Genomic DNA, 15,508 nt, shown 5'->3' with positions numbered 1-15,508 from the left:
GCTGCAAGTATTGGTTGCTGACTAATGTCACTCGTTTCATTGGATAAACCGTACCTCGATCATATACATATACAAGCCCTGAAACTTCTATGGTGAGGGATATTACGATTATGTAGCGATTTGTATTTAGTGAAAACAATAGGTGCCACATGCTATAATTTTGTGTCCCCTAAAGTGATGTTTAACCATAGATAGGATTGTTTATGCATAGATAAAGTATACCTACTTATCAAGCATTATAAAAATTATAAAAATTTACTGGATTATTTCCACCGCGTGTTACTTTGTTGAAATTATTTCGACTATTCGACATCAGCACCCTCTATGTGGTGGGTAATACAAGAAATTTCGAATTTTGGGACCAGTGTAGTATTATGGCTAATAGAAATTAAGTCAAGGAAAATTATGAATTGGTCACGAACATGATCATTAATATAAATAGGTCTTGACACTCGTTCAAATTCTGCGCGCGTGACATACTATGAATGCTCAGATAGAGACACTCAACTCATTTCTACGTATCTCACAAGAACTTTGTTATCTTCCATATTGATTTTTCATGACTCAATTTTCAAATGGTTTTCTCTAGCCAGTATCGAGATCGGGTTATATTAAATCTAGGAGATTCTGAGATACTATAAAGTAGAAAACTACTATTCCGAAAATTGAAAAATCTGAGATATATATGTTGTTAGATTGAGCAAATATATTTGTTACTAATTAACACGGTTAAGTGTCAACACAGATGGAAAATTTAGCGTAAGTCACTGCTAAGAAGCTTTATTTAAATCGGAGAAGAAATTTCCTCTTTGCTACGTATTTTCTACGAAGTCAACTTTAATAATCATAATTCACTAGCGATGCGACTACTAGCCAATGGCTGAAGTATCACGTGATTAGTTGTGTTTACCCCTCCACTTCTCTTGACTCGACTTGTTGGACAGAATGTCTCATATCTTTTGTTACGTCACATGTTTACATGTTGTATATACATATATCTCCATGTGCACATGCACATAAGTAGATAGGTTACAGCCGTTACAGCCTTACAGGTATCAAGAGGGACACTTATACAGACCTTCCTTCTGAACACTGAACACGCACCAAGCCTATAGTTTTCTGCATTAAAAAAAACAATGTTGAGAATTCTGATGAATTTATCGGTGATTGAACTAGAAATTTCTTTTGCTCATTGAAATACATAACGAAAAATGGGAAATTACGTGAGAAAAATTGCATCGATGTCAAATAATGCAGTGCACTCCGTATACCGTGGTCGTAAACGAAAGTGCATCGAGGAAGATGATTTTGATTCTGAATCGGATTACATCGATCGGACTCTTCAAACACCAAAAAAGTACGAGAATCTTGTAGTAAATAATCTTAATTTTATATTGGTTAATTAACCATAGCTATTATAAATTCGATTGTCAATGCTATCAAACAATATTTGCATCATCGATAAAAAAAAGTTTCTTAATATTGTATCTAACAATGTTATATTGCCAACTGTTAAGTTGTTGTCTGTTAAAATGTTAACTGATGACTGTTAACTGTTAAGATTGTTAAGCTGCCTTTCATTTAAATAGTTTGATACATGTATATCGTAATTAATGCAATATTTTTAATTTTTATAGAAGGAAATTGCTGACAACAGCACAATACATTTACAAAACCTTGTTTCAAGAAGAAAAAGGAAGTGATATAACTGTGCTCATGTTGGGCAAAGCATGGAGGTTGCATAAAGTTTATATTAGTCAGGTAATATCATTACTTTAATGTATCATATAAGTATGTATATTTAATTTTTATGTTAAAATTTTATATATTACTTGCTTTTACAGAGTCCGTATTTTGCAAGTATGTTTTCAGGATCTTGGAGAGAAGCAAATGAGACAGTTATAAGTGTAGAAATTGCTGATCCTAACATTACATTGGATTGTAAATAATTCTTTAATTTTTATTCAAATTTCTTTTATTCTAATAATTAAAAGTAAGATTTGTATTTCTTAATTTTATATATTTTCAGCTCTGTTGACAGTCTTTGGTTCCTTTTACCAGGATGAAGTCAGTTTAGAACCGAAAGAAGTCATACCAATTTTGGCTACCTCTACATTATTTCAATTACAAGGATTAATTGACCAATGTACAGATATTATGGTAGAGACAACGAATATAAAAACAGTCGTTCCTTATTATAATGCTGCTGTATCTTATGGTGTGCCAGTAGTAAAAACTGCAGCAAAACGGTGGTTAGAAGTAAATCTTTTAGGATATGGATGGTTACATCCTACCTTTTTAAAAGAAATTACACCTGATTTGATGGTTGAATTGATTGCTAGTCCTGATTTAATTGCTATGCAAACAGAATTTTGCATATACATGATGTTACGTGTATGGTGAGTAGTGAAACACTAAGATAAGAAATGCATTTAAACAGAACTGTTATATAATTATAAACTGTATTTCAGGCTATTTGTTCATGTACATAATAAAGAGGAAACACTTCAAATTGATGAATATTTTAGAAATCATAAATGGACAAAACCATTCCTTACAACAGAAGAAGGCAAAGAATTTGCAGCACCTTTTAAAGCCCTGAGAATGAAATATCTTTTACTGCACGATCAAGATGTAAAGATTTTATATAGTGACAATTTAATACCACATGAGTGGTTGCATAATGCATATAAAGAACAATGGTTACATTTACTAAGAATAGATGCGAATAAAGATCGAGGGTAAGTTACAAAAGTTTTACTTTTTCTAAATGTATCCTTGATCTATGCTTAGGAAGATGGACATAGTAAAGAGTCTCAAATATGTGCCTCCTTTTTCCTTCCCTCCCTTTTTACAACCAGCTTTGTGGGCAGAACTTTCACTCTAAAAAACCTACTCCCATGTTTATTCTACTTTAGGTATCTGTGACAATAATTTTATTTGCATAGTATAATACTGAAATATTTAACAAGTAGAAACAGCTGTAAAAACTTTCTATTTAACTATTTTAGACCAAGACAAATGAGTGAAGAAGAGTTTGCTCGTGAATGTTTCCGTTGCGGAAGGTGCATTGAAAAAGCTGGCGAGCATATTTGGAGATGGACAGCATTTCATTTTGGATTAGATTTGGTGGTGTGCTTGGATAGTACTACTTTGAGGATTAAGAGAAATCATAGATTAGATACAGATCATATAAAAGCTAATCATAGCAAGCACAGAATAATTTTAAAGTTAGTATTTTTTTAATTATAACTTTTCAAATGATAGATTCAAATGATTAGAATTTTTTAAAAATATTTACTTTTCAGAGTAAGTCTAATTTCATTGGACGAACAACGTCAAGTAAAACACATTCAGAGTTCGGATATGCTTAGATTGTCACTCCATAAGAACGAAGAAGTAAGTAGCACTTATGAATATTTTAATCTTAAGAAACTACTCAAGTTGTTAAAAAGACTGAGTTTACGTTTTAGAAACAAGTGATGTCTCTGGATACAGAACTGACTTATCCTTTATATGTATCAGTCAACATGCAAGTAGTTACTCCATTTGTATCAACGGAAGAAGAAAAATCAGCTGATATAATTATCTTCTCGGATACTTAGCATACTGAACATTCAACGTTTTCGAAACATTCGAATTGAATCCGACGTACGCTTACCTCAGATAACAAACCGGCTGTTCCAATTTATAATACTTGAGTACGATTAAGTGCTATAAATTTTGTTACTCACCCACGTGACTTTTATATTGTGGAGATGCTAATTTCTGATTAAAATTTTTATGAATTCAAGTGCTTCTAGTCGACTAAATGGAATTACGACGTTAGTATATGTATACGAAGAAAGTTTCATTCTTCCGTTTTGTACTTTCCAGATATATTATAATTCAGATACTTATCTTTTCTTATGTGAAATTGCACTTATTACTTATACAAAAATATTAAGACTATTAGAAAATGTAGCTAATTTTCAGGTGATGTCAATCATAAGAATTTTATTTTTATTAATTTCAAGTAATTAAATGTTAAATTTTCTGAAAAGAAAATTGTCATATAAAATACCACAGTATTAGATATTTGCTTTCACACTGGCACTTACGCATTTATATATTTATATGCCATGATGACACTAGTAAGAAAATAGGCTAATTTTCCAATTGACAATTTTATACATTCATAGTAAAAATAAAGATGTAATTGTGTAAGTTAATTCATAAACACGCTGATAGAGTATTTCTGTGTCTTCCGGACAGTTATCGAAACATCGACCTTCGTGCCTTACGAATGCCAATTTAAAAGTAAAAGTGGATACTACTATAAACAAATGGAAATATTGTTTTTATTGCTAACTAACAAAAGTTTTTATACAAAATTTTTTACTATTTGAAAGCTATTACTGCAGTGTTAAGAACATTTCCGATCTAAACGATAGGTAAATAATGTTCCTTCAGTTTTGCAAATAATCTATATGTATATGGTGCTATTATCTAATATGCGCGAAATTTTACTTTTTACTTATTATTATTATTATCCCTTATAATATATTACAGAGATTATTACATAAAAACTACTTAGTTTAGCATTCAAGTTTTTTCTACATTTAATATGCATTATTTGCTTTAGATTAACTTCTCGATACGGAAAAATATGATGTGTTCTATATAGCATCATCAAATATTATAATTTATTACTTACCTTTTTTAGCGAATCACACATATAATTTTGTGACTGGTTAATTACTTTGTTATAGCAACGATAAATTTTGAAAGTATATGAATGTACAACAATTTATACAAAGTCGTATTGCGCGATAAGGCAGTTTCTTTGTCTTATTAATTAATTATAAACGAAGGTCATATAAGTCAATGATACATCACGAAAGAAAATACCATTTATTTCTGTATATTAACATTGGAATCGTCAAATAAATTAATTAACTTGCAAGGTTTCCAATATATGAAGTATAATTTTGATTCCGTCTCTTTGGTTTTTTTTTTTTTGTAACCATTCAACACTTTATTGGCAGAATATTTTCTGTACATAGTGATGGATGTGTATAATGCAACATTAATAAAGTATGATTATGAATATTGCAATAAAATCGAAATAATACAATTAACATTGTCTTGACCTAGTACGTTTTATTAATTAAATATATTCATAATATTAACATAAAATACTCAAATCGGTGATACCATTTAAACGATGTATTTTTCTGTTCTTTTCTCTCTTGTTTGCTTTTTTCGATATGCTTGTATAAGGGAGGCAGTGTCGCCAGTAGTTTTATTTTATTGTGAAGTATGATGAATGATTATCGGCGAATGATATGTATGAAAATTAATTAAAACGTATTATGCAAGTAGTTACCAGGAAAAACAGTTTCGTTACATTCCGCTCGATGTTAGATGAAATTTCTACGATGTACCACAGGCACAGTAAAAGGAAAAAGGACACTAAGAAAAAATGTTATTAATGTTTATTTTTATTCATTGTAGAACGTGACAGTTTCCTATGGTCATTGTTGATCACGATACATTTAGAGAAGTATAGAGAAAAAAGATTTCATTCATGTTTTGCCTATAGACACATCACAAAATACATATATACTCGCGCATTTCTTTGTTTATTGTGGGTACCGCTATTATTTTTTTTCTGTGATAGACTATATCAATTTTACATGCACTAAATTAGAGCAATTCGCAACAAACTTCTAATCTTTCGAATCAGACTCTGAAATTGTCTAAACAACTATGTGATTATATTATCTTTTGTATCATATCTACATTCGAATCTTAAGTAAAAATAAAAAAGCCTACAGCATTATTAGGCATTTTTAAGATATAATGTTTAACTTTTAATTTTTTCTAAAAGAACTAATCAATCGACTAATCTATGTAATTGAGCGGAACATAACGAAATATATATGTATGTATTTCTATCTTTATCATTTATTCTGTCCTTTATCTGTGGCTGTCTGTCTTGTTCTTATCTATTGCTCCAGGTCTATCATTTGAAAAGACATGCATTTGTCGTATATTATGTATATCGGATGTAAGAAAAAGAAATAGGATCGTCGTGGGGTACAGAATTAAATTTTCCAGTGGAAATTCTTCTGGCAACTCCTTTGAGACAATCTGCGATTTGTATGAAGATACTACAAAGTACATGTAAGTGCTTTCAAGCAAATATATAGTAAAACAATGTTTTCGTGCTTTTTTATCTGTCGACAACGGCAGTCCAAAATGAAACGAAATCGAAACCATGATTATCAAACCTATTTGTACCCGATGTCCATATTTGCTACTATTTTCGAATACTTTTCCGTCTCTTAAGGTGTCAAAACGTTCGCTATCGTTTCTTCATGTCCTTTCTACTGAGGTCATCCGTATTTTACTTTGACCAGTACTCAATAATAACAAGAAAAACATGAATTAATAATAGCAATAATACGATAATATTAATAACGATGGTGATGATATTGATTAGTTTAGTAACATTAGTTAGTAGTAGCAGTTAATAGCTGTAGTACTGATGGTGCTGGTAGTAATTAGCAACCGTACTAATAATGTAACGATGGTGATGATATGACACAGTGACAACAGCGGTAGCGGGGATTAATTACATACGTACTGCGGCGAGACATATGTGTGTTCGTTTTTATTATATTTTTATTATTTTTTTCGTTTGTTTTTTTCAATAAGCGTTCTACTTTACCCTCTACTTTTTCCATAGACGATAGTTTCTACATCTTTATTACAGTTTTCGTTTACGACTTTTGTATTTTTCTTCTGTTATTTTTTGGTTTTCTGTCCATGCTCTTTTTTTGTTTTAATTTACTGATTTCTTATTAGTTGACTACAGTTGAAGAAGTAGCAACGTTTCACTTCTTAATCGAACTATAATATATCTTTTAATAATTTTTTAGCGTTTCTTTGACGCGAATTGTATACGTATACACGCACACATACACGCAGTCGCGTGCACACACAACGAACGCGCACTTACCATACACGCACACATACGCACATCAATATATATCTCTTTTTCTTTGTTTCGCGAGCCTCCGCTACCGTCTATCGTTTTACACAGCATTTTATTGCAAAAATCAGCAGAATACGGGTCGCAATCATAATGCCGGATTCTATGTATTTATTTCATCTTCGTTTAAACGAAGTGTAAAATAAATTATTCGTCGAAGATATGTTTTCCTATTTTGTTTGTTTCTTATTTTTTAAATTATTCCCGCATACTCATGGAGTATCTTACAAATTTGCGTATGGTGCCAGGCATTCATGAAAGCAACCCGACGTTACTTCTCTAAAAATAAGCTGTAATATCCTTCTTGCGTGCAATTCCATTTCTGTTTCTCTTCCAATAAAATATAATACATATTTGTATATATATGTATATATATATTATATATATTCTTTGAGGAATCCTTTTCCAGGTATTGTAATTAGTTTTTTCCATCTCTTACTTACTACGCTTACGCGAGATATCTTGGGTGTTTTCACGTGCGGAGGCCGTGTGTATGTTTCTATTTTTTCCCATTGAAATCTTCCTGAAGTGTACTACTGAAGTACGCTCTCGCGTATCTGGCAGTTTGTATCACCGTTAGAACTACTGTCTTGTAATTTGTCTACTTTTGCGAAATTCGTTCGAATCCTGGGACAGTACATATATAATATATATCTCTATATGTACCATGCTCTCGATTGAGCGACTCTTTTTAAAAATATTAACAACAGAGAAGCTGTAATTACATTTCACCTCGTTAACAACCTCCGGTTCTCATGCCTCATTAGGATTTGTTATAAACGTAAAGAAATTCAACTTTACAATTTTGACGAAACTAACGAAACATTTGGTTTCCGAAACTGAAACTTTTGTTTGAATTCCATCAATTATTCTCAATCCCTCTTTCCTTAATAGAATCTAAAATCGATCGCTATCTAACCTGTACGCGCTTCAATTATAAACGAGCAGGCAAAGAACGTGTTGTTCCGGATCCGAACGGTCTTTTCTATTGAATCGTTGATTCAGTTTTTAGGCGTTATGTGTTATCCGGTGGTGGCTGAATAGTTTAGGCTATGGAGAAGTGCAGCGAGGTTAAGACAGGTATTGCGAACGGGTACGAAAGGAGGAAACTCGGCATCGCCAGAATAACCATCAACAAGGATGTCAACGGCAGTAAGAAGGACGGTGTGTGGCTTTCGGCCGAGTTACAGAGATCACCGGTACAAGCGCAGTAGACTGCGTGAACGTCGTGAGTGCCTGATCTTACTAAGCAATCGCCATCGTCTCTCGCATCCGTTATGTATCCGCAATCTCTGACAACCCTGATCTTCCCGTACACTGGAAATTCATCAAAGTCAGAACATTACAATGAGCGTTCACAATTTTTCAATAGACAGTTAAATGTCAAATGTTAAACTCGCTAGGAAATTAAACAGCCACAAAGAAATATCATTTATTTAAGAGGCTAGCCACTGTAGATCCGTGAAGATCATAACTATATTTGGCAATTTTTAGAGGAAAAATCATAAAATAAATCGAAAAATTGTTGAAATTTATTTATTGTAAATACCTTGAGGAATACAATCGTATTTTTGCAACAAAATAACTGTAGTGCAACTATAAGAATTTTTGAGGTGATCATCTAACCGACGTGCATAATTACGAGCACATATGATTAATTACGGTATATTCAGTACATTACGGTATGCATAATTACGGTTCGACATCTATAAGCATTAAAGAAATACATCTGGATCTTTAGAAAATATTTATTTTTTTAGAAATGGCGAATATTTAAAAAAACATCTGGTTTCTAATCACGAAAGTATTGTGTGATAATATCGATAACAAAGCAAGTTTTTAATGTATAGGAAAATCCTTCAAAAATTGCCAAAGGTATCTATATTATTCATGCTCCCAAGTGAACTTTAACATATAGCTACTGAAATTCTTTGGAAGCTTGATTTCTTTGGTAATTGTATGTATCTTTACTTATGTATATGATGATCAGATCTACATATTCCACAGAGAATGAGAACAACTTCAGCAAAGTTCTACGTTGAGGGTACAGGTGGCATCTTTTAATATCATATACGTGCGCACATTCGCGAAAAATGTGGATCTTGTGAGAAGATTATGTAAGTGCTATTTGAAAAAATCACGGGCAGCCTCGTGAATATTCTGCTTAACTGGTATTGTGAATCTGAAGAGGATGCTACATGTGTATCTTTTCTACTTGGATGCTAGAGATCTAATAACTTTTGGGGTTCGGTTGCCGCAATGCAGTCAGCTATTTGCCCTTATCCGATAACAAATATCAATGCATAGTAATTTGAATTTTAATGGTCTGTCACGGAATGTATGAATATTTTGTTGTATTTTCAGGGACGAAAACTTATACAGTAATTTTACCAAAGTAAACAGTATCATGCATGTAACTGGCAATTACTAATTATATCACACGTACCTTTTTGAGTGATCTTTCGACAAAGAGTCGGCGCCAGGCTGCTCAAATGGTTCAAGCGGGGTCGAAAGCTGCAGTTCACCGTTCCAAGACTGTACGGATTGAATGGATCGCCGCACCTTGGATCGTATGCACTGTTGCATTTGTAGCATATTATTGCTTCTCCTGAAAAATTAATTTTACATCAAACACCAAGCAAAAATGGAGATATTTTATCTAATATTAATATTCAAATTCAACATATACCATAAGAATTTTTTATGAACAATTATATAGATATTGATTGAATTTTAGAATAATTGACAAAAATAATGGAAGAAAGAAATCAAGAGGAAAGAATTCTTTTATAAATCACAATAAACTGGATTTTTGTTTCATAATTATATGCTAAAATACCAGGCTATTCTATTGATTAGAATAGGATAGGTCAGGATTTAGAAGAATTGCTGAAATCATTTTATACGTTGTGGCTACTTTCGCACTACTCTTATCATATGCTGCAACTTACTCAAAACTAGGCCACTAATGTGCAGGTGCTTGTTACGATACATGTATGCAATTAATCTGTTAGTGTCTATTAAAAGCCTTAGAATATAGATAAACAGGCGAAAGGACTGTCGATAATTGTTTTCAATTGAAATAGATCATCGTAAAACAATGAACAGGTGCAACAAACTGAACAAAGTTATCTATTCTTTATTAAGAATTATGAATTATCCTAAAGATTAAGATTCAGGATAAACGTTGATGAGTACTTTTGATAGTATCTAACGTTTCATAATGATTACACATTGCAAGGTAATTTTGTTGACCGGTTAATGGAAATTTATTTTTTTCTAGGAATGACCATTTTGCTTGGAATTCAAAACGCTTCGTTTACGAAGTTCTGGTGATTCGCTACGGCCCTGCCGCGTTGTGACGTCACCACGCAACCCCATTCACCCTCCCAACAAGTCTAGTTACGGCACCAGCTGATATCGAGCAGGAAGACCCCGACCAATGCGCGCGATGACCTACTGATACACACATAGGAAAATAGGTCTAACGATAGAAGAATAAATGTTGCAAATTTTAGCAATAGAAATTTATTTGGAAACAGTATATTTGACGGTTATAGCTTTTTAAATTTTCACTTTTGCAAAATTGAAACGCTACATTTGAATGAATTGTTTAACAGAAAAATTAAAAAACACTTTTACTTTTATAATTGTCTAAAAGGTTTTCTATACATATTTCTTATTTTGTTAACAGAATCTGTTAAAGAGAAGAGTACCGATTATGGTTTAATGGATCATGCGTAATTTGGTAAAAGAAAATGTTTCGTTACTAATTAAAAAATAAAATTGTGTAAACAAGATTTTACATTCCCTTTTGATTAACCGAATTTACCCCGAGAGCGCAGGAAAATATAGATGAGGTTGCTCGGTACCCTGACCTTGAGTAAGTTCTGCAGGGCGTTTTACTGACTCGCGCCGTTCTAGCTTTCAATGGCAAGTTCTGCACTGTTAAAATACCAAATTCTTTTGCTATTTGATTCACTAATAATGAAAGATGCCCTATAAAAGACTCATTTAATTAACAACCATCAATATTGCCTGTAATTATCAAATAATTTTTAACGTTATTTTAACAAAAAGAAACCAATTTTTTTTGTAAATTTTCATACAACTACTAAAAGTCATTCAAGTATGAAATAGGCAATTACAGGTACGGTCGGTTGCACCATAGTCACAAAAAGACAAAATCCCTCGGCGGTTCGATTAAAGAGGACAAGCTGATGTATCGTGTTATTGTCAACCTAAAGAAGCCTCCGTATTAACAACGTAATAACTTGGACCTGCAAGTACAAGGCGTGAAAACATTGATGAGAATTGTGTGTGTACAGAAGATTCTTCAATGACATTTGAAACCACACGAGACGTTCGATCAGCAGTAAATAGGACAGGACAGCTGGGGTAAACGGTAGGGGTAAGTCGCGTGAGGAACCAACAAGCGCTGCGTGACATTGCAGGTCCTTATGTAATCGACAGGAATTGAAACGAAGGGATCGGCCCAGATGCCTCTCTCTCGTTGACATAAAAAAATGCATAATAAGAAGAAACAGGGAAGAACATTGACTGAGATAATGGTTCGCTTACAACTATAGGATTTACTGATTTAGCATTTGATACTTTAAATTAGAAAACTTAAAGCTATTTGTAAAGATTATTTTTAAGTCAGTAAAATCTGTTTTTTTCTTATATTGTTTGAAGTAAATGTGTATTCGTATTCTTTAATAATTTTAGGCACCAAAATAACTGAATATTTAGTTAATTTACGTGAACATTTGGAAGGTATGACGTTACTCTGTTGATTATTAGGATTTATTTAAGTAGGTCGTCAGATTCATTTGAAGATGCGAACAACACTTACTGATGTACAGTTTGTATAAGCATGACGAGATAATCCAAATTTTATAAAAAATTTATCAATAAGGCAAGGTTAACGCGAGGAACGTCCCCTTGGTCACGGCACCACGCGGTGCAGGGAGAATAGAATTCGAAGGAGAGTGTGAGAGAATGCAGCGGGAGGGAGGGGAGAAAGTGGGTCGCTCGATAACCCTCGCGGGGGCCAGGTTCTATGAACCAAAATTCTAAATTTCAACAAATTGCATCAGCTAACAGATGATAATCTTTCTTGGAAAGAAAATGACCGACTGAACAATCAAGAAATAACTTAGAGATAAGTGGAGTCTCGCCGGTACTTTCTCCAGTTTGGTTCTGTCCGCGATACAGAAACAACCCGATTCAATTAGTAACTTTAAGTTCAACCAGTTACGAAATTGTACCTTTAAGGTTAGCGCTTAACGATTGAAGCGAACTACACGCAACAACGCTTCGCTTACGTCATATCACAATTTTGTATTTTCAACGTTGCATCCGATTCAGGCTTTTGCAAAGACGTATTATAATTTTTAAGAGTATCTTTACTTCATGCAATTGATGTGATGCGAACGTTCTATCCACGTTAAGCTGTTTGTATCGAAGAGTTTTCATTCTTAAAATTTCCTATTCTGTCACCGATTTTCTTCATCGTTTCTATCAACACGAATGTATTATAGTAATTATTCCACAAACGTTGATTATGCATTAAACATTATAGAAATAATCGCTTATTCTGGAAAGTCGATACATTTGTGTCGCACTGCCGCAGCGCTTTAAACTTTTGCGAAAGTCGCTCTCTTTAATGGGCCGACCTCCAGACCAGTTATTTCTTTTGTTCCGAGAAATACACCCAGTTTACTAAGTATGTAAATCGACTTCTTATTTGGTCTTTTTGCAGTTACCATAAAATCTATGTGAAAAACGAAAAATTATACTTTTCCGAGAAAATGATTATTTCTGATCATTCAGTATACGTTCTCGAAGTTTCTGTCCGATTTTAATCATTTTTTCTATTAAAAATACACCGTCCTAGAATCTTATTTTTTCTTCTTACGTGCGTGATACAGAATTGTATCCTCGACTTCCGGTAAGTTGTTTTCTTACCGCGCGATTTACTTTAATAACGAGATTCAATTTAGAAATTGAGTACGATCGGTTCCAGACGAGCACCGGGGAAGTACCACAAGTGCTACCATTGTACGAGTTCTCTGACAAACATCTGGAACACCATAATCCTCTACAGAACAGGAATGTCCTCTACAAAGTTATCTTACTTCATACTAATTGCCCTCATTTACATTAGTTATATGTATCCACAGCCTATGACATAATACATCGAAGTATCCATCTATAATATGAAGGACAAAGTTTTTGAAAACTGCCGACAATTTACATCGATACGATTGGAAAGAAGATAGCTATCGAGCTGATAAAGAAGACGTGACTGAAAAGTTGCAAGGACTGCGGCCGATAAAAGCTCGATCGTACCTTTTATGTAACATCGAAATCAATATCTCGTTTGTTCCGGCGTCTTTCTTTTCATAGCTCAAACAATTTCTGCTTCCAAGAAGAAACTTTAGCCGATTTGTAACGATTCCCCGCTTGGAAGGATTTGCCATCGTCACGTGAAACGCGTGCAAAACTAATGATGCACTGTGATATGTCCTATTATGTATGTAGCTGCTCTTTCCGTCGATCACTGCATTGCGCAGCAACGTACGTGACTCTTTTAAAAAACTCGATCTTGTTCAATTGCTCTACGAATTTATAAGATAATGAGAAGTTTTCTTTTTAACTGACTTCCGTCTTTCCATATATGAGTTACGAAACATTACGTAAAAGAAGCTTGAATTTTCTGTTGAAAGACTTGCTTCACCTTGTTTCAACGAAATATTATATTGCGTGGAAATAGACAAAAAAATAATCGCCGATTGGCACTAATAAGAACATATATTTTTCAGACATGCAGTTCGCGTGCGTTGTTTCAGAAGGAGAAGTTACGATAAGAAGTAAAGAATTTTCATAGATCGATCATGAATCTATTGGTTCGATAAGAAACTAGGTCGTTAAAGTAGAATGTGTTTTGTCATCTTATATATTACTATAATTTCTTAATAGTTGCACAAACGTAGCTTCGTATATACGAAATTCTATGCATTCTATAGATTGATCATCGACAATCATTTCAGGATAAACGAATATTGAGATGAGATCAGTGGTGATTGAAAGGGGCGCGAAAAATTGGACTCACCGTGATGGATAGTCGACAGCAGAACCACGAGGACGAGGGTGACGATCGGCGCGAGACGGTTTGCAATCATGATCACGATCACCGGACCATGTGTTTCAGCTAATCACGTTGCAGTCAGTCACTTCGGACGTGTTGTCTCCACCCTCGCTGCATGGAAAGTTTGCACGCGGCAGGTCTGATTATAATTGTGTTAATATTTATATAAATTTTCTGTAACTTGTAGAGCCTTCTCGAAAAACAAACAGTGTTTGAAAGATATCGAGAACGAATGAGAAGAATTTATATGATGGCAGTGTTCGATAGACAGGTCCTGTCTGTGATGTCTCTTTCTCCGTTCTCACGTCCGAAATGACTGAACAAACGTGTACGAACCTTCTGCTTTGTTGCGTGGTGCACCGTATGTGATCGCGGACGCGTCGCGTCTGATGAGGGTCAGGCGAGTTTCCGTCGGCTATGCGGCAGATCTGCCCCCTCTGGTTTTTCCATGCGCTTTACGTCCACTCGCCGTTCACCACCGTACCCCACCAGTACTGGAACCAATTTTTCTTATCAAGGTAATAATAACTTTCTCATTACTGTTTTTCTTAAAATACGCCTGAATATATATATATATATTTTTTTTAGGTATTTTTCAAAATATTACAAAATATTTTCTCTTTATATTTGAAATTTACATAGAATTCATATTAACTAAAATTTAATATTTAATCGATTCTTAAAAAGAAAATTTCAAAGTATGCGAGATAGAGTAAAAGTATAGTAAAATTAATTATGATCTTTTAATCATCATTTTGAGAAGATAATAAGCGTATCTGGGTTAAGATTGTGTGTTTAAGGGTGAAATTTATCGTTCATCTTTCAGGAGGGAAAAATTTTATTTTGTTCAAATTTTTGAATTGAGAAAAAATTGTATCGCATTTTGAATCATTGATTTTTTATAATATAAATGATTTATATTATAGTATTCTAGTTATTTTTATTAAGCTCTAAAATTATGTAACAATGAATTCCAGTACTAGCGAATGTAGTTTTTTTTATACAGATCATGTAAAACTATTCCTGAAGTTGTATTCGCATGTAAAATACTAATCTGGTAAACTCGATCTATGTCCAGACTACAAATTGTAGTTCGGCAAGTAGTGAAGACCACTTATAATCATACACAACCTGCAGTAGTATAGGGACAATATAATCAGACATTGAAGACGCTTATGAAATGAGGATTTTAGCTTCTATTCTTTAACAAAAAGCACATATGGATTTTAATATGAATATTTATTGTTTCTAATAGAAATTTTTTTATTAATCTTTCATAAACTTATGAATGATTCATTAAAAATCTCAATTATTCA

The 15,508-nt window shown here is 33.3% G+C and overlaps 2 protein-coding genes and 1 long non-coding RNA gene across 7 annotated transcripts; 2 read left to right on the top strand and 1 right to left on the bottom strand.

Moving 5' to 3' along the window:
- On the top strand, positions 1-3,793 carry Gcl (germ cell-less). Of its 5 annotated transcripts, none has more exons than XM_072019176.1 (10): positions 39-92; positions 1,053-1,357; positions 1,638-1,761; positions 1,845-1,941; positions 2,030-2,399; positions 2,472-2,741; positions 2,862-2,918; positions 3,012-3,230; positions 3,309-3,399; positions 3,474-3,793. In XM_072019176.1, exons 2-10 carry the CDS (start codon positions 1,212-1,214, stop codon positions 3,603-3,605), a joined length of 1,506 nt encoding a protein of 501 aa, XP_071875277.1. In that variant the 5' UTR covers positions 39-92; positions 1,053-1,211; the 3' UTR covers positions 3,606-3,793. The 5 variants fall into 5 exon arrangements, with proteins under 5 accessions (XP_071875281.1, XP_071875277.1, XP_071875280.1 ...); XM_072019177.1 differs by lacking the exon at positions 39-92 and adding an exon at positions 545-759; XM_072019180.1 differs by lacking the exon at positions 1,053-1,357 and having other exon boundaries at positions 1-92.
- A 1,672-nt stretch (positions 3,794-5,465) lies between these two features.
- LOC139995574 (UPAR/Ly6 domain-containing protein crok) lies at positions 5,466-14,601 on the bottom strand. The gene is made up of 3 exons (XM_072019184.1): positions 14,157-14,601; positions 9,486-9,647; positions 5,466-8,356 (listed from the first exon to the last, which is right to left on the bottom strand). Exons 1-3 carry the CDS (start codon positions 14,224-14,226, stop codon positions 8,085-8,087), a joined length of 504 nt encoding a protein of 167 aa, XP_071875285.1. The 5' UTR covers positions 14,227-14,601; the 3' UTR covers positions 5,466-8,084.
- Positions 13,486-14,301, top strand: LOC139995576 (uncharacterized). Its single transcript, XR_011802006.1, has 2 exons — positions 13,486-13,621; positions 13,867-14,301. It is a non-coding gene; the product is annotated as an uncharacterized lncRNA (long non-coding RNA).
- Positions 14,602-15,508: the final 907 nt, after the last annotated feature.

This window comes from Bombus fervidus, chromosome 16 (genome assembly GCF_041682495.2).
Source record: "Bombus fervidus isolate BK054 chromosome 16, iyBomFerv1, whole genome shotgun sequence".
Lineage (NCBI taxonomy): Eukaryota > Metazoa > Arthropoda > Insecta > Hymenoptera > Apidae > Bombus > Bombus fervidus.
Note: the sequence above shows the minus strand (reverse complement) of the source record. Positions and strands in the feature narration are given on the sequence as shown.

Coding starts and splice junctions, on each gene's coding strand:
- LOC139995574 (XM_072019184.1), bottom strand. CDS start 14,226: ATGATTGCAAACCGTCTCGCGCCGATCGTCACCCTCGTCCTCGTGGTT. Junction 9,648..14,156: donor GCTGTCGACTATCCATCACG/GTGAGTCCAATT, acceptor TTAATTTTTCAG/GAGAAGCAATAATATGCTAC. Junction 8,357..9,485: donor TCGAAAGATCACTCAAAAAG/GTACGTGTGATA, acceptor ATGAATTTCCAG/TGTACGGGAAGATCAGGGTT.
- Gcl (XM_072019176.1), top strand. CDS start 1,212: ATGGGAAATTACGTGAGAAAAATTGCATCGATGTCAAATAATGCAGTG. Junction 1,358..1,637: donor ACTCTTCAAACACCAAAAAA/GTACGAGAATCT, acceptor TAATTTTTATAG/AAGGAAATTGCTGACAACAG. Junction 2,742..2,861: donor GATGCGAATAAAGATCGAGG/GTAAGTTACAAA, acceptor TTTTACAACCAG/CTTTGTGGGCAGAACTTTCA.